An 18552-nucleotide genomic window follows, 5' to 3' on the forward strand; every position below is an offset into this window, starting at 1 on the left:
AGTGGTTTATTTTGATAAAAATTCTCTCAATCTTCCCATTTAATCTTTTGAGCAGCCTTCTTGATAGCTTTTTTTCCTCCCTTGATGACTGATGTGTGTTTTTTAAAGCTGTTGCTGACATTTTCAAGCTATTTTTCCTTCCTTTCAAACCTTTTGATTTTAGAAGGCAGAGAATTTAAATGCATCTGTATGACTTTGGTTATCTGTACAAACTAGCTTAACAGATTTCTAGCCAGCAAACAATAGGTTATAAACTAATGTTTTTGTGAGAAGCATCGTATCTGCTCAAACAATGGCATCAGTAAATTGTTCTTTCCCTGACATTCCTTATTAATATACCTGGCTTGTGTTCACTGGCAGAAGCAGCTATTATTTTACACTGCAAAATGGAAGCTGTTGTTTATCTCCAGTTCTGATCCCTGCCTTTCTTTAAGGGGTGTCCTCCACTCAGTTGTGTTAGGATTGAATGGGAAGAAAAACAGTGCAGGAGAGAAACCTTTAAGTGCCCTCCCAGAAGCTTTAGAACTGTCAGACTTAAGGATTTTGGCATGGTGGTGGAATGTTAATGGATTGTGTGTATTTTGGTTTTGTTCTGTTTGTTTCAGGAAGCCCAAAAGAAAGATGCTGCTCTTCTCAACTTTTCAGAAAAAATTAGGAGTGTTCATGATGCCGCCAGGTGAGTTAAAAGAAAATTGAAAACTTATGGTTAGACTGGAATTGGAATTTTCTCATTTGTGAAGCAATGAGGCTTAGTCAGGAAAATCTTGGCACAAAAACAGATCTTTACAAATATTTACTGTAGCTTTGAGGTCCTCATTTCCATTTACTAGCAGAAGTATGCCTGCAATGTGCCTTCAGGTATGAGGTTTTTTTATTACATGATCTCCATAGGTTTTTTGTAATTCTATTTCTGTCAAATACATGTGCCTGTTCATTACTCTTAAGGGATTGAACTAAAAGAATGTTACTGTTTTTCCTTAAACCAATTTTCATTAGTCTCTGAGCAGGGTACAGTACTTTTACAAATCTGGTACCAGGTGCTGGCCCTGGCTTCGCTTAGATGCTTCTTGAGGTTTCATTTGCTGTCTTGGGTGGAAAATCTGAAGGTTTTGTGGCTCTGTATTTTTTCAGCTTCAAGTCTTAAGCGTCATAATTTTAAACTGAACCTGATTTGTATCTCAATAACTGCACGTACTTTTGTTGAGACAGTGTGATCTAAATCTGAAACGTGGAAGCAAGCAGAACTGAAGTTCTGTTCCCAGTTTTGCTACTTCCTTACTCTTGAGCTTAGGGCAATCTATTTACATTATTTTCCCAGCTGCAAAATGGATCCAGTTTCTTAGATCTGATGGAGGGTTAAGTAATGTCTGCAAAAGTTTGAAATCTTCTGAGGAAAGGAGTGGCCATGGAGTTAATCAGAAAATTTTTGAGGGACCACCTGTGTGGCTCAGTGCCATCCAACCCACACACCTTTTTGGCAGTTTGCCATGTGGCCTGCTGGGGAATGTAGTTTTCTTCAGCATCCAAGCCCCCTGGCAAACAGGAGAGGAACAGGCAGGATCCCAAATTTGGTGATATTTATTTTCTAACCACTTTGTTCTTTGATCACATTTGTTAATGCTGAAAATCTGTTGTAACTCGGTGCTGAAGTCTATTCAGGGAGTGCTCTCTGTACATGAAAATGACACAAAATTAAATATGTACCTCACCAGTGGGCATGAGGAAGGGCTTTAGAGAGAACTGTCATGTACATGTTGCGCATAAATCCACCCAATTAGAGCATGTTAAAACAACTACCATTATGTTCTTTATTTTTTGTTGTCTTGCCTTCTTTACTTGTAGGCCATCTTCTTCCTCCTTCACAGGCAGAAAAATATAGCCTGTATTTTCTACTGTTTTTCTTAGCTGCAAAACCACCGTGTTTCCCAAAACAGAGAACTAAACCTTGCAGATGAAGTATGCAGAGAAAAACCAGCACACATTATCTTCATTTGTGTGTGTACTGACAAACTTCTGCATGTGTCACCATCTGCTGCCATGTGCATCTCAATCAGGCTGCCACAAGTTCTTCAGCTTTAGTGTTTGCAAGCCATGCTGCTGGTGGAACAACCTTAGGAGGAGCATATGTACAGTTGTTAGCTCTTACCATTTGGTAAACTGTAGTGCTTCATTCCTAGGCAAAGCTTAGTTCTCCTGTGAAGGAAATGCCATAGGTTTATAAGCACTTACCCTCAAAGTGACTGGGACATTTAGATGGGAACTCCTGTTGTATGGAATGTGGGTCTCCCAGGAGAACACTTAGTTTACACCAGATCGGAGGTCTTTCCTGTGATCTTCAGTTTCTGAGTTCCTTTTCACAGCAGCAGCTTCACTGCTGGTATTTAGAAGGATGAAATATTGCAACTGCGTGGTTGAGACGGTGTGTGTTGCATTGCTGTGACTGCTTAGAAGAGTGAAACATGCAATTTCATGATGCCAGATGCTACTGCCAAAATTGGTAGTCCTGGATGATGGTCTCTTGTGGCCCCCTTTTTTGGTAGCTCCTGCACTCAGTCCTGTAGTCAGTTGGACCAAGGATCCATCTGGAACAAATTGGCTTTTTCCTTTTCCTAGGTTAATTTTCAGTTCACAGATGTGATGGCTGGCCATCTCAAAAATGAGTTCTAAGGCACCAGGAGAGAAGAGGAACACCTGGACAGAGGCAGGGCAGCATTAACCTTTGTAAGGTTAGGTGGGTAGGACTGACTGGAGTTAATCATGAAACCACACCCCATGGGAATCTTTTCAGGTTGCAAATAAGAAGAAATGTGCTTATCTCTCTCCTAATTTTCAGTGTCTACTCTGGAAAGATATCCTGAACAGGCAGGTCTTGTTTGATAGCCCGTTTGCACCTCATTTAAAGCATCCACTTTTGCAGCATGTTGTGGCTAATCTGTGGGCCACTCCTTCCCCTTTGATAAAGATTCTCCATATGTGCTATTTTTAGGTTATCCATTGATAGTGTAGAAGCAGAGCTCCACTCGCTTTCTGTCAAGACAAGATCTGTTAAAGACAGTATCCGACGAGACCCAAAACTCTTTCACCAGATGGAAAGCTTTCTCCAGGTTTGTAGCATATCTGTGTTAACGTGTTACTGTCGCCTGAATACAGCCGCATTCCTCAGCTGAATGTCTGTCATTTGTGCAGACCTGTTAATAAACAGAAGCACTGTTTCAATACGCCTAGCCTGTCAGTGGTACAAAGGTGTTCCAGCCTCATGCTGTTTGTCAAGTAAGAGTGTTGGAAGGGCTGTGTTTTTACAGGGAGGGAGTTGAGTGTACATTGCCCAAGGCTTGTTAGGCAAGCATGTTTAATGCGTGCGAAGTTGCTGATGAAGATCAGTAGTTAAAATATAAGACAATTTGGAGTGGTCTCTGGTTTTGTACTTTGCAAGTGCCCAAAATATAATGTCTGCATGTTATGTTATTCTGGAGCAAGTCAGTTTTAGCTGAGCTAAAATATGCTGTGCATATGAATCTTGATTGCTGCGTGAGTGATTGTTAGAAGGTGAAAGGTTAAGGGACTCTTTCCTCTACTAATTTACCCCTAACACAGAGTCTTTTATTCAGAGCCATACCATTTTATCTGTGTGGGTTCTCTTTTTTTTTTTAATTTTATTAAGTAGTGCAGTGACTTTACAGGCCTGGATGTATATAGCACTTACACTGGAAGCAGAGTTCTTGGTATTTTCTGAGTATGTGATGATACCTCAAGAAACACATACTTCAATTAAATTATTTTTTTACTGTTTCACACTACAGGTAATTATTAAAAGCAAGAAGGCAGGTGTTGATCTGGAACTTAACCTGCCCTGATCTTCAACTTGCAAATGTAGTTAATAGTCCCTGTAGTTTTTCAGGAGATGAAAAGCTGATGAAGAAAGGGGCAGGTTAAGATAGAAATACCTGTCCTCATTCACTCTGAATTGTTGGCTTTTATCCATTGCACCCAGACTCTTTAATGTTATGTTTTAACATGTTTGGGATTTTTAAAAATTTAGTAGGTGGTTTTATATAACTACAACCTTGTTTAGACCACATTCCAAAAGAAATGTTGGGAAAAAAATAATTTTACAAATGCATACCTTACATAAACACTTCCGGATTTTGTTTTTAAATTACAGGTGATAACCAAGCTGATCTTAAAGTCAGCTTTGATTATTTCACCCTTGTGAATAAATTCCTGAAATATGTGGGAGGAACTATTTTGATGTATGCTTTTATCAGTTGTCCAGTTTATCTTCAGTCCAGGTTTTATTGGGGGCTTTTTTTTTCCCCTCTGTTTTGTTTTTTTCCTTAAGACTAGCAAGTCATATTTGTTTCTATCCTAGTATAATTTCCATGTAATTCCTGAAAGCAGGTTTGGATTAAGTGGTCACCAGTGCCTCCAGCTGCATTTTACCACCCAAATGCTACATTATGAAAAATATTTAGGTGACTACAAGTAAGAGATTTGTCTGAAAAATTAACTTTTCTTCTCAGGTTACTTTGAGCTACAGCTGGTGTCAGATTTGGGATTGTGCAAGAACAGAAGTGGATAGCTGGTGATGCAAATAGAGGAGACAGGGGCACCCGATCAAAGTGTTTTAAGCAGTTCTGCTGCTCAATGTTTAATCACAGCCTTATCCTCTTCCTCCTGAATCTTTTTCCACTAAACTACTCCCATCCTGTCTGTATTGCTCTACACTTACGATTCAAAGTGCTACTTTATGGGAACATTTTCTAGATGTCTTAAAATATATGTATATTCAGTGGTTCCTTATCTTTCAAACATGAAAATGTTTTTTATTGTTGTCTAGGGTCACCTTTGGAAGGAATTGATTTTGTGATGTATATCCTTGACTCAGTTCATGTGTACTTTTGGAAAAGTGGGGAGAAGGAATTAATCCTTTATGCTTGTTGAAGGTTGAAGGGGAAATGGGAAAACAAGGAATGAGCTTTTAAGGAGCTCCCAAGAGGTCTGTCAGTGTTCTAGTGGTCTTTGATTATACTCATCTAAAAACTAAAGCTGTAAGTTTGTTCAAGGGCTTTTGAGCTTTTTCCTGGTTTCCATCCTAGTTGCTAGAATGTACATTTTGATTGATCCATTTTTCCTGACCTCCTTTACTCAGTTTGCTAAAATGGTATGTTTCCTTTTGTTAGTATGAGTTCTCCTTCAAAATGTTAATTTCCTGGGCTCTGTAAGAACTTATAGGTTGGAACATGAATTTCATAAGTTCCTAATATATACATGACCTATTGTGACTTTAATTTCTGTCTGGTTCATGTGTGTATGGTTTTTGCTACAGTTTGCTGTAAGGCATCTAAAGGAGCTTGAACACCAGAAACGAGAATTGCAAAAGGAGGGAAATGCTCTCATTGACTTTTTCTGTGAAGACAAAGAAACTATGAAGTTGGATGAATGTTTCCAGATATTTAGGGACTTCTGCATAAGATTCAACACGGCTGTTAAGGTAAGAGCACTTAAAGAGGTTCTCACACTTTTGAAGTGGATATTGGCCCACATGAATTAAGTTGGTTTTCCTACTTAAGGCAAGGAGCATTTTGTATCTTGTAGTATTTGATCTGTTTGCTCAAATGACTGCAGAAAACTGTGCTCCTGTAAGCATTCCTTGCCAGAAGCCAGGTGGGAAATGGCCATTGTGAGCAGCCCTGCTGCTCTGCATCTTCTGTTTCAGGTGGGATGATACATCAGGGTTGTTCATTGGCCCACAGGCCAATTGTTCATTGGCAAGTGGGCACCTCCCTTTTCTTCCGGTGAGCAGGCTGGTGACTGCTAAGCTGAGCTGTGAGACAGATTGCACAGACTTCCTGACTATGGCTTGCTGTTCAGGTTTTGGCCTGGTACTGTTGGATTGTTGGAAAGGCCTTGAGGTGTGGCACACCATTCCTTGGATGTACCTGCCTGAATCCGCACTAGCTTGGGCTCTCCACTGCCCTCCTTTACATGGCTAGAGGCACTTTAGCAAGTAAAGTAAGGGCTGTGTATTCTACGTTGTCCTTTCAAAGGATTTTTGTGGGTGAGAACTTAAGAAGTGAAACAGGATTATGGCAGCAAGATACCTTATCCCCAGTGTGAACATTCATTCACCAAGTACTCTGAATTTGTCCTGTATTAATTCAGGAAATGTGCTAAGATGGAGGAACACTATTGGAGTTGGTTACAGTTTTGGTTCAGCAAAGTCTATTGTTACAGTTATTTCTTAGGTCTTTATAAAGAGCATAAATTAGTTGGATCAGTACCCTTTTGCAATCTGCACTTGTCAGCTCTTTGGATAAAAGCTTTTGTTCAGAAAGAACAGTCTCAGTTTGGAGTGAGCTGACAGGATGTTCAGCTAATGTGCCTGTTGTACCATTAGTTTACCTAACATTTACCACCCAAGACAACACATGGTTACATGAGGGTGAAGATTGCACAAATGTATAAAATCAAGTGCTGATAGCTGTTGCAGTCAGCTGTTTAGCAAGAGGTGACTTCATTCATATATATTCAAATATTGGGGATTGAGGATTTCATTCAGTCACATATTACAAGTGGTTGTTGGATAGCTATGACTTTTGGGGTCCTCTGTAGTAAGCAGCTAAAAAGAATGACAAATGTCTAAAAAATGACAAATTGGACACCTGCTTGCAAATTTTGAGAAGATTTGCTTGCTAACTGTGGATTGACTGTTGTTCCTACAAAATTAGCAGACCAATTTAGAATAAAAATGGCAGTTCTGACAAAAGAATGTGATGTGTAGACAGCACATCCAACAGTCGAAGAAGATGGCGTATACCACAATGGCCATATTACACATATTTCAAATACTTAAACATTTTTTGCAATTTTTTTGACATGTCTAACTATATGCTTGAAATAGATTTTTCATCTGAGTAAAATCTCCTAAAACATGTTCTGGGTGAGGTTTATATACTCTTTTTCTAATATGGAATATGGTATTAATATCTGCAACTATTTTTAACCATTTCTCTTCACAATGGTATATTTAAAGTTCAGCTTTAGCATTTGGCAAGAATTCATTCTGTAATTCCATACCTTTGAAAGAAAGCTTCCTGCCAAACATTTACTGAAATGCATGTTTTTTCTTTTTCCTTTCTTAGATGTTCAGGTATCTTAGGTCCCTAATGCATCCTGTCTTTCAGAGCCCAGTGTAGTCTCAAATCTGCTTTAAGAGGTGTAGATTAATCCATTAATCACAAAGCATTAGGCTTTTGTTTACTGAAAGCTTTCAGGTGACTTTTTCTAGTGGTGCAGCTCTTCTGTTGTAACAACAACAGGAAGATCAAACTACACAGAGCTTTAGACAAATAAAGGTGTGATTTTTTTTTTTTTTTTTAAACAGTGTGTCATTGATTAGACCAGATTTAGCAACAGGCTGGAAAATAATGTCATTTTTGAAATCCTCTGTTAAGACTAGCCTCTTCCTTCTTTTGCTGCAGCTGTACTGGCTGCAGCAAGCCAAGTTCTTCGTTTCAGAAAGAAACGCAAAAAGTTCAACCAAAGGTGTAGTTAGATTAAATCTGAAGCCTAGAGGTAACAGCTAAAATGCTGATATTCACAGTAAATCACTGCTAATTATTTTAGTAAAAAGGTGTTTACTGTGTTGTCTTTCAAATTCAAACTACCTCTCCTATGGCTTCCTGAACAAAAATCCCTCAGCTTAGCTGCCAAAATCTCCATCCTACCCTGGGCAATCTCAGTACTACAGTTGCCAGTTTTTGAAACCAACAGTGATTACGAGATCCAAAATTGGAGTAAGACATTGATTGATGGTGCTTGAGTGGTGTCAGTTGATGTCTAAATGTTGTGAGGCATTGTGTTAACTTTTGTATTTGCTTTCATGTGCAATTAAGCAATGCCTTTTTGCAAAGTTTTCAGTCTGTAATGTTAGAGGAAGGTATCACTGTATAGAAATTGCACTTGTAGTAAGGTAGGTAGGAAAAACCACATTGGCTTTGTGCTGGTCAGACAAGTTTGTCTTAAAATACGAGTGTGATGTTTTAGTCACCTGATAAGACTGCCACCTTTAAACTTAGTGAGGACTTGATGCTCTCCATCTTACATCTGGAACTCTTGGGCACTGGAACAGGCTCCCCAGGGAAGAGGCACCAAGCCTGACAGAGTTCAAGAATCATTTGGACAATGCTGTCAGGCACATGGTGTGACTCTTGGGGATGGTTCTGTGCAGGGTCAGGGGTTGAATTCAGTGATCCCTGTGGGTCCCTTCCAACTCAGCATGTTCTGTGGTTCTAAGATGTGACATCTGCTTGGGTTTGATGGGTCAATTTGTTGGTCTTTGCAAGGTCTGGTGCATTTTTTTTTAATACGTTGACCAGATGGATGTGTCATGCCATTAGTTACGCAGGGAGCTGCTCTCCATAGGATTAATGGTTGCAGGCTGTGGCTGCCACAGTGATTCCATACATGTGTATGTATTGGAGGCTGGGAGAGGGTGACAGCAGTAGGAACTAATTTTGATGGGAAGAAATAAAAGGAGAAAGGAGTGTGGCTTGTTGTTATGCATAGGACACTGTCCTCTGAGACATGTATTTGTTATTTTCCTCCTTCAGGAGAATAGGGAACGAGAGATCCAGGAACTTCATAGTCTGCAAAGGCGAAAGGAGCTGGAGGAGAAGCGTCGATCCTGGGCAGCTGGAGAGCTTGGGAGCTTTGGGCGGAGCAGCAGTGAAAATGATGTAGAGATGTTGGCTAAAAATGGACTTGGAGAATTTCTTCCCTTCTTACAGCAGAGGCCTCAAAGCCCTTTGTACAGAAACACAAATTCCAGACGCTCTCGACTTTCTTTGGGGGTGACTGCGGACAGGGAGTTGCAGAGTTTCCTGGAAATCTCAAAAGACGAGGATCCAAACAAATTTAACAGTCTTCCCCGTGCAAACACCCGACAAGCAAGACCAAACGTAGCCTGGACGGAATCCAAAGAAACAAGAGATCTCAACTTAAATACCTTGCACTTGCACCAGCAGTCTGAAATGGAAGTGAAAAGTGGTGTCCCTGTGCAGGTGCCTCCAGCTCAGCCCAGTCGCCTCAGCAGCTCAGCTGGTCCTGGTGCCCATTACTCACAGAGGAACACCGACTACAACTTGCACACTTCCAACGTGTCCTGCGAGGAGTCCACAGATATAAATGCTCTGGCCCTTGCAATTGAGGAGCGTGAACTTGTTAAAGGGTTACGTAAGTTTGATATCCAAGGAGCAAAGCCTGCAGAAGATGCACCTTTAATATATTTAGAAGATGCTGGTGGGACAGACCTGGAGACTCTAGATGATCTAAGTTTTCATTCCCTGAGCACTGCTGATGATGAGCTGCCTCCAGCTTGCAGAAGTTCCAGAGAGGCCCACGACCATCAAGCCAAGGCAGTGGGTTGCAAGAATGAAGCTTTAGAGCCCAGCAGCAGCAGCCCTATGTCTATGGATACAAGTGTTTCAGGAAGTAGGGAAGATGGACCAGTGTGCTACATGTCAGATACCACCACTGATTGTTCTTTGACATTGGACTCTGAAGAGGGAAATGATTTTAAATCAGCAGGCAACGAAATAGGAAGTGAGGCTGGCAAAGCATGCTCTTCTGGCAGTGAAGCTCAACACAAGGCTAGATCTTTCTTCTCAAACCTGAATTCCACCTCTGAGAAGGACCTGTCTCTTCACACTTCTCCCAATGATAAGGATGATGCCGATAGCAAGCACACCCTTCCTAAAGAAAAACCCATAAAAAATAAAGATCTAGTAGGACCAAAGACAAACTCCCTAAAAGATCGATCTCCAAGTTCCACAAAATCCAGTGGCACTCGCCCTAGCCACACAGCTCCTTCCAGACCTGTCAGAACATTGAATGCCTCTGAGAATGAAAGTATGAGGAAAGTGGTGCCTATTTCTCGGTCAAACAGGGCACCCAGCACCGTGAAAAAGCCGGAAGCCAAGCCAGCCCTTCGTGAGAGCAGCACGGTGGAAAGTCGGCCGTCACATCGCAGCTCTGTCCGAGGCACAACAGACACACTGCCAAGAAGTCCCTACAGGCACAGCATGTCAGTAGAGGAGCCAAAGTTACGAAGGGGCACTGTCACCTCAAGCAGTGCTCATTTTGAGAGGGACAGAGTCGCTCTCAAGAAGCCAAGCTCTAAACCCATTAGGAGTAATGTCAAATCAAAGACAGATGAAACAAAGATGTGTCGCTCCACTGTAAAACCCCAGACACCTGCAGATGAAACCAAGGTTGCCACAGTCAGTATTCCTAAAGCACCACCTGCTGTCCCAAACTTTGCGAGGAATACAGTGGCCTCTTCTTCAAAGCGTGCAAAAGTGGATCTATCCAGCTCATCCAGACCTCCACCCATCACAAGGTCTGTGTCCCAGAGGCTGCCTAAAGTGAAGCCAGCAGCGACCTCTGATGATCCAAATCCAAAGGAGAACAGCGTGAGTACCCTAAAGAGAGCAAGTAGTGCCAGAGTGGTTGGGAGAAGCATCCTGCAGGGAGAAGCTGTCAGCACGAAAGCAGAGCCTGCACCAAAGGAACAGGGAACAGTGGAAAAGGCATCTCTTAAACTGAAGGATGCAAACCGAACCACAATTGGTAAAATACTGAAGCCATTGTTGAAATAAGTGAGAGGGGTTTTTTTAACCTTGGAATGTGAACACTTGTCCAAGCACTGGATATCTGTGTAGTGAAATTCCTTAAAACAGTAACCTTGCATCATGTGCTTATTGAAGTACGGCACACTGTTGGAAAAGGGCAAGCAGCTGTATTCTGGTCTAAATCCTTTTTTTATGAATTTGAATGTATTTAAAGCTACTGTGATGGAATGGGAGCAGAACAGCAAATCTTCGCATTTGTGATGAAAAAATGTTACTAAAAGCCAAAAAGTTTTAAGAAGTTTTAACTACGAGATGAAACACTTTGTGACAGAAAACATGGATTAAGGCCAGTTTTTTTGTGTACATAAGATTCTTCCTAGGACTCAAGCCTTTGTGCTTGTTGGTTTCTTATTTGATGTCAAAATGAATCCTGTGGAACAGTACTGAAATGAACTTAGGTGATTGTGCTTTCCATTGTTTTCAGTTCCTTGGATTAGGGAGCTCTTCTTGCCTGTTGCAAAGTCCATTGCTGGCAATTGGACAGACTGGGAACTGCTGACCAAAAAATTGTAAAACAAGACGTTTGCTGTTTGTGGCTGTCTTTAACCTCCCTGAAGAATTTATAGCATGTTTTATGAATGTGTATGTGTGTCTGAGGAAGGCTTTCTGCTGGGCAGGAGGCTCGTTCTCCAAGAATGTGGCAGCATTGTCTTGCATGCACAAGTGGATGTGGCTGGTGCTGCACTGGATAGCACAGCTGGAGGCTGTGCCTGTTGGAAGGACCATTGGCATGACAACTACTCCTGACTTGTTTTGATCACAAGCAAACTTGCCAGCTTTTGGTCATACAGAAGTGCCATATATTTATGATACGTATCAGGATGTTTGCAGTTCAGCTCTTGAAGGCTGCAATGTAGTGCCGAGCACTTTTTACCATTCCATGTTTCCACTGGTTTGTATACTACCAAACTACTTGAATGTTGCAATGGCTCTGATTGAGCCATTAGTTTCCCTGCCTCCTCCTCCTCCTCCACTCCTTACCCTTGTCAACAAGAATATTTAGCATGAAACACAGAGCTTACGCATGACAATGTTTTTGTAGAGTTCTTTGGTTGCTTCAAATGTGGTTTTTAATGTTTAAAGACTCTAAAGGAATTCAACTAGCATTTGATAAGCTTTTTGCAAAGTAAAACCACCCCTTTTTTTCCCACAGATACAAATTTTAACTTCTGTCAGACTAAGATAAGGAGAATGAGAGAAAATTCATTCAGCATGCTGTGCATCTTCCCAAAAGAAATGTATTTAGGTGGGGAAAGTGCTGTTCTCCTAAGCATTTTATTTAAAGAATTGCCTTTTATTCACTTATGAATGAAGCCTCATTTAAGAGTAAAATAAAAACCAAAAGGGAAATCTCCTTGGACAAGTGACAGTGACGTACTAGTGCTAGATCTGTTTGTCTGCTCTCTGTTTGTCTGCATCCCTCCGTGCTGGGAGAGCGTAATTCGGTGAGAATGAGCTCACATGCTTCTCACGGGCTGGTATCAGGGACAGCTAACTTTGAGGTTTGAATCTGGCAAGAGGCCTTTAGCTCCTCCCACATACCAGCCAATCTTGATGCAGACATCGTACCCAAACACCATGAAGTATTGCACAGGGCCTCTTGTTTGAGTCTGTCCCACAGGGAGAATTTATAGAGCCCGCTTTTATACGAGGGCAAATATTTTGCTTTTTGGATAAGCTTTTTGGATACTGCCTCCATTGTGGGTTAGATACAAAAGCATCTCCCTTCTTATTTGTATCTGTGTGGATGTATGCACATCTGCAAGAGCAGATGATTGACCTTTTTCCTGTTTTTTTTAAGAAACCAACGAATTTTATTGGTAGCAAGCTTGAAAAATAATTTAAATGTGTTTGGAACATGTAAATAAATTTCTATAAATCCGTGTAAAAGAAAACTGACTGTATTTAATGGAACATTTATACATTTCGGAGTAACTCGGTAGTTTAATAAAGTTCCCGTTTACTGGGTGTGAGGTTTGTACTTTCTCCTTCCTGTTGCACTCTTGGCTTTGGTCCTGGAGATCTCAAGCAACTGAGCCTGGGTGAGTGACTGTGGGAAGGACTCTGCAGCAAAAATCGTGGTGTTTGAAATCCTGGGTTTATTCTTACATTGAGACGTGATGTTGAACTTCAGTTTCTGAACATTTCAGGGTTGGGACTTTCTGCATTGGTTTGGGTATGAATGGAAGGCATTAGATGGTAGATGCAGCACTTTGTGTACACACTGTATGTTGTGGCCAAGACAAATGTTCATGGCACTGACAAGTCTGGATCTGTCACTATCTTCATGCCTTTCAGCTTAGCACACTTTATTGAGAAATTCTGGTCTACAACTCCCAGGACTGTGGAAATACAGAAAAGCCTGTTTTGCAGGAGCAGGTGGTGACTTTTGCTCTGCAATTGTGAATTTTTCAGTTTTGTCCCATTCTCCCATTATTTTTCCTTCTTTATTGCATACAAAAGAACATCTATTCAGCAGGAAAAAAGCAAAATCCAGCCAGCCTCTTTGTCCTCAGGGAACACTTCCTCCTCTGCTATGGAAATGATTTCTGGACTGGAATTGCTGCTTTTTGCAAACTTGTTTAGCCCCTGACTTTTCTAGTTTGGTGAGTGTCTCTCCCTGTTTGGAGTGGCAAGCACCTGCTGTCTGCCACTGCTGAGTGACAGCTGCTGGTGGAATCTACGTGGGAAAGCCCTTCACCATCAAAAGGTGTGTCTCAAAAGTTTGGTTTTTTAAACTCCATTTTTATGTCAAAAGGGTTTATAATTACCAATTCATTATTTAAACTACCAGGTGTCAGAGACAGCGATGCCCTGTAGGTTAAATTTCCCATGTCATACAATTTTCCCGAAGGCTAGCAGGGCATGGCACTCACCTGTTTGCAGTTGGCTTTCAAGAAAGAACCCTGAGACCTTGTCTCCTGCTTTTGTTCTACTGAGTGGCTGATGCTTCTGACTGTGACCAGGATGCATCAATCTCCTCTGGTCGCTGCTGAGGTGGCCCGCAGTGAAGTGGGGGACCCCAGGGGACCGACCATGAGGGGAATCTGGAGCTGTGGAGCTGGTGAAGATTGATAGATAGAGCTGTGGGAGTAAGAGGTGCTGATTCATACTTAGAGGAATTTAATATTCACATCTCATGTGGGAACTGCATACAAATGAGGGGCTCAGTGGATCCCTCATTACAACAGCTCATTAAATTATCAAGAAAGACATAAAGGGTTCCCATCACACCTCCCACAGTGTACAAGCCTGGACTATGTCATTCAAAATAGCCTGTCAGAATCTTTCTAATCTTAGGGTCCGTCTGTGTGGACGGATGCAGACAGCCACACGCTGGCTCCTGCCTAACCCCTCCTGAGCCAGCTCCGTGCTGGAGGTGTTCCATGGGTGCTGACCCCGAGCTCCCAGCCCCGGGCTGGCACTGCACATCCTCCTGGGCTTGCTGCCTCTGGCTCGGCTGTGCTGCTCTGCCAGCACTGCCCAGAGCCCCGGCTGCCCATCCCTGGCAAGGCTTGCCTGCTGCTGCGTGGGAGAGTGCAATCCCTATGAGAGAGGCTCAGCTGAACACTGCTCCTTTCAGATTTGACTGCACAGTGTTTTCCATTAACTTGATACATGCTGTTTACATCCTCCTGCTGCCAGTGCCAGAGATAACTGCCTTGGGAACAGCTCCCTACAGGTATTGTTAACAGCTGCTGGAAACAAGGGAATTTGTTTTAGCCACGTCACTATCTAAATAGCCAAAAATACGTTACTTTTTTATTACTTGTAAGCTGATGTTAAAAGCTCTGTCGTGTTCTCCTGGTTGAAAGATGCATTCTGGAAATCTTGTATGTTGTTAAAACTGAGAGCTGAAGAAGTACCTGTGCAAGTCTAAAAGAAAGTGGCACTGAGGCAAAGGACACGTGAAGGTACTTGCTGCAAGGTGTGTGATCGGCACCACCAGCATCAAATACTTCCACTCAGAGAAAATTGTTTCAAGCCAGTGGTTGTTCCTTGCCATATAATTGGTTTCCATGTCTTTTCAGCCTGAAGGCTGAGGTTGCAGGATAGGCAGCTTGCTCTGATTTAAAAAAAAAGAAAACAAAACTTTTCCATCTGTAGCTGCTGATGTCCTAACTTTCAGCATTGAAGCACAAGGAAATATGAGCAGGTTGTAGTGGTGGTGTTTAGGGTGAGGTTGGCAGTGGCTGAGCAAAGGCTCAGCAAGGGTGGCCTTGTGTGCATGGAGGGGAGAGAGTTACATGAGTTTCTGAGTCCGTTCACACCATCTGAAGCAGACAGACTCCCTTTGAACAGAGATGTGCCTCTTCTGCTTTTGATCAGGTCTGAACAATAGCTCCTTGTTTGTCCTGTTCTATCCTTACTTGTTGGGAAGAGGAGGGGAAAAAAAGCAAGAAACTTTGATGCTTCCTCGTGGGTCAAGTGGAGCAAAGATATAAACTCTACCTACTTTGGTTTCTGTCTTTTTTAAACAATAGGACTTTGACTCAGAGCAATTAGCTTCAGATAACTCTGTGCACAGGGGCAGCAGATACTTTCAGTGGCTGCAGTGATCCAGCAGCAAAATAAGCATAAAAGCAAGAGCTCTTTTTAGCTCTAGAGTACATCCCAGTGATTGTTTCCTCCTCTCTGGAAACAAATCCTAGCAACTGAACCCAGACAGTGTTCATTTGGGCACCCAAGAGGAGCCGGCTAGAAAATATTTAATTCCACTTATAAATAATTGTTTGCAATTCATTTTGTTTCCCTTTATTCTTCCATTTCTTTGTTATTAGAAGTAAAAAGGTGACCTTCAAGAGAGCAGTAAAGCAGGGCTGAGGGATACAAAGCTACTATCACCTTCACTTCCCTGGTGCTTGCTCCTCATGGTCCTTTTCTGTAGGTTTGGGGAAACAGATTAATTGACCTTCTATGTGCACTTTTGGTAGTTTCCTCAAAAGAGTCCGATTTTACATCTTTCAGGTGGGTTAACACAAGTTGTGGGAAGGAAATAGATATATATGTAAGGTGGATATGTGCTCAACTGGTGCTAGGAATTCCTGAAGCCCAGTAACTGGTGTGCTTCATAGGGAAAAGCGCATAAGGAAGAAAGCGACAACAACAAATGGGCACAAGTGGAGATAAGAGTTCAAAACCCTTACAGGTCCCTTTCTGTCTGCTGTTTCTGGCAACTCTAGGTTTAAACCACAGTCTCCAGGAGAAACCAGAGCTCCCCTGTGCCTGACCCCACTGAATCACTGCAGAAAGCAATTGCCTGAGAAATGCTGGAGTTGCTTGAGTTCTGGGGCTGAAAATAGGACACGTTGCTAACTTCATGTTTTAGTTTCTGGTGTTTCTCACGCAGCATTTTAAACTGATTCAGATGTATTCCCTATGCAAATCTTTAATCCCTGCTGTTAGGAAGAAAAATGGGTGTAAATGTGTTTTTGATTTTTCCCCACCCTTTTACAGCTGTATTTGCCCCTATACATCCCATGACTGCTTCCTCCCACTCCTGTTTCCTCTATATAATCTTCCATCTTCCTCTTAAATTGTCCATCATCCATTAATAATTCATCTCTCTCTTAATCTTATTTTCACGTGGCATGTTTTCTGTACTCTTCCATTTGCTTCATCCCGCTTTCTCTCTGTTTCTTGATTCCAGTGGCTGTTTTGCTCCATCACTTTCTTCTTTCTGCCAGTATGAGTCCTTCCCAAACGTCTGTCTGCAAAATCTGCAAACTGAGACTTTTTGCTGCCAGCTTCCAGTTAGGTATAGGAATAGAGGAACCAAATGAACTCAAGCTTTTAAGGCTTGCATGTCTGTATTTTGCAGCTTTGCCTTGTTACTGCAAGGGAGTCGCTGGGGGAGGCTGTTACTGAGAAGTGCATCTTTGCGTCTTTTCTATGGGAATGTTGCTCACCCCCTAGGCCGAGCAGCTTATGAGGGAGCTGAGAATCTGAGCACATGGGGTGATTTTGCAGAGGTGGGTGAGGAAAGCCTGTTCAAATAAAGGTGTGACTAATTTAGCTTTGCGGTGTCTAAAAAGCCCTAATGAAAGACTGTCGACGACAGCTTCAAAAGCCATTTGGTGAAGGGATTTCTAACCCCACCCATAGTTTTGGTACCAAAAGCAAATACTTTTGTGCTGTCAGTTTGGTGCTGCTTCCCTGTGCATCAGAGCAAAATAATTGTATTACTGTTTCTTAAATTTGCACGTAGCTTTTCATGGTATGGACTAAGGCTCCAGGATATTTTGAGTTTCTCTGATAGGGTAAGGACAACAACCTTTTTATAGGAGCACATGAAAGCCCAAAGATAGCTCTTGAAAAACATATACTCAATTTTCCTTCTGCTGAAAGTAACTAATCACTATGTGAAAGGGAAAGCACTTGGAACACAATAGTATATTCATACCATAAGCACTACTTATTGCTGCAAGTACTTGGTGCTCACATGTGTTCTTTCCAAAAAGAACAGAATCCTGTTTAAGACAGTCTTTCCTCCCAGGAGGTTCTAGCCGAAGCAATTGAATAATTGAGCTGAGAAGGCATCTGCAGAGGTCGCCCAGCCCAGCCTTCTGCTCCAAGAAGAGCTAACTTCACACATAGGTCGCTTTGCTGAGGGCCATAGGGTGTTGTTCTTAGCACAAAGTAGTTATAAGAGGGAGGAGTGTGATTTTGCTACTGAGTGATTCTGAAGATGGGAAAACCCTAAGGAAAATGCTGGTCCTCTCTAGGCTGTGGCTTGAAAGCTGGGAATATATTGCAATTTTTAATGCTAGCCTGTCTGAGGTGGCTGATGGTGATGTGAAGTCAGTAAAGCAAGTAAAGACAGGATCTTGGCAAGAAATGTGAGAGAAAATTCACGAGCAGCAGGCAACAAACTGAATGCAAGAAACAAAGAAGTTTGTCGCTTAAGGGACACCAGAGGTAAAAAAAGGGCAGTAGAGGTAAAAAATGAACACTGAAAACTGCAAAGGCTTGTGGGAATAGTGGGCACTTGTGGTTTGGATGAGGAAAGAGGAGTGGTGAGAGATATCACTAGCCAGGCTGAGGATTAGTCCAGCACTGTTAACCTGAGCACAAACGAATGTGGACAGACGTGCAGTGCCAAAATCAATCTGTGGGAAACTGAGGAACAACCCTTGTGAACTCAACAGCTCAACCTTTCCTAGCATAAGTTTGCTTACCCTCTTCTTAAAGGAATTAAGGACCAAATAGAATAGTAAGTTAAAGTGTTCCCAATGACTAACTTGTGTCCTGCAGGATGGGATGCCTCTTTAGGCATACACTGTTAAGCAGAAAGTCTCCTGACAAACATGGTACTTCTGATGCTTTTTTCTTGCAGTGCAGCTTTATGAATGAAACCAGCACCCTCACACTTACAGTAGAGTTGCTGTGGTCATCCCAAGTAGTACAAATACTTGTATGGAGTGTGCAAAACAGCAGCTAACCAGGAAGCCTAGAAATCTAGGAAATATTTTTTCATTGCTGCAAAGTACTGCCTGAGTTACCATGAGGGATTTGATGCAATCTGTTGCCAGACTCGAAACTCAACTGGATAGAGCATGGGCTGGATCATCTAGCAGCTCCTGTTGGTGATTTTAGTGGCCTCTGCAAAATATGAGACTGGTTCATACTCAGTGGAGATAGTCCCAGATCAGAATTCATGCTCTGAAGAACGTCATATTGAGTAAGGCAGCAAAGGAGATGGCAGTACAGAGAATATGAATTGCACAAGACAAATCTTAACCCCTTCTCTCTCTGTGTGTACCTTGCAGTAGGAATGTAGCCAATTTTCACTGACTACTTGGATCTACTAAACAGTACAACCACCAAATCAGACCCTGCAAGACGATTTACAGATGAACTG

General features: G+C 42.0%; 1 protein-coding gene across 1 annotated transcript in view; it reads left to right on the forward strand.

Annotated features, from left to right (window-relative positions):
- Nucleotides 1–10658, forward strand: part of FHDC1 (FH2 domain containing 1) — a 30339-nt gene extending 19681 nt beyond the window's left edge. The window contains exons 8-11 of the mRNA XM_058838359.1: nucleotides 606–676; nucleotides 2987–3104; nucleotides 5327–5491; nucleotides 8613–10658. Coding sequence (XP_058694342.1) covers nucleotides 606–676; nucleotides 2987–3104; nucleotides 5327–5491; nucleotides 8613–10658 — 2400 coding nt within the window. The remainder of the gene's footprint in view (nucleotides 1–605; nucleotides 677–2986; nucleotides 3105–5326; nucleotides 5492–8612) is intronic.
- The last annotated feature ends 7894 nt before the right edge of the window (nucleotides 10659–18552 follow it).

This window comes from Poecile atricapillus, chromosome 4, assembly GCF_030490865.1.
Source record: "Poecile atricapillus isolate bPoeAtr1 chromosome 4, bPoeAtr1.hap1, whole genome shotgun sequence".
NCBI lineage: Eukaryota > Metazoa > Chordata > Aves > Passeriformes > Paridae > Poecile > Poecile atricapillus.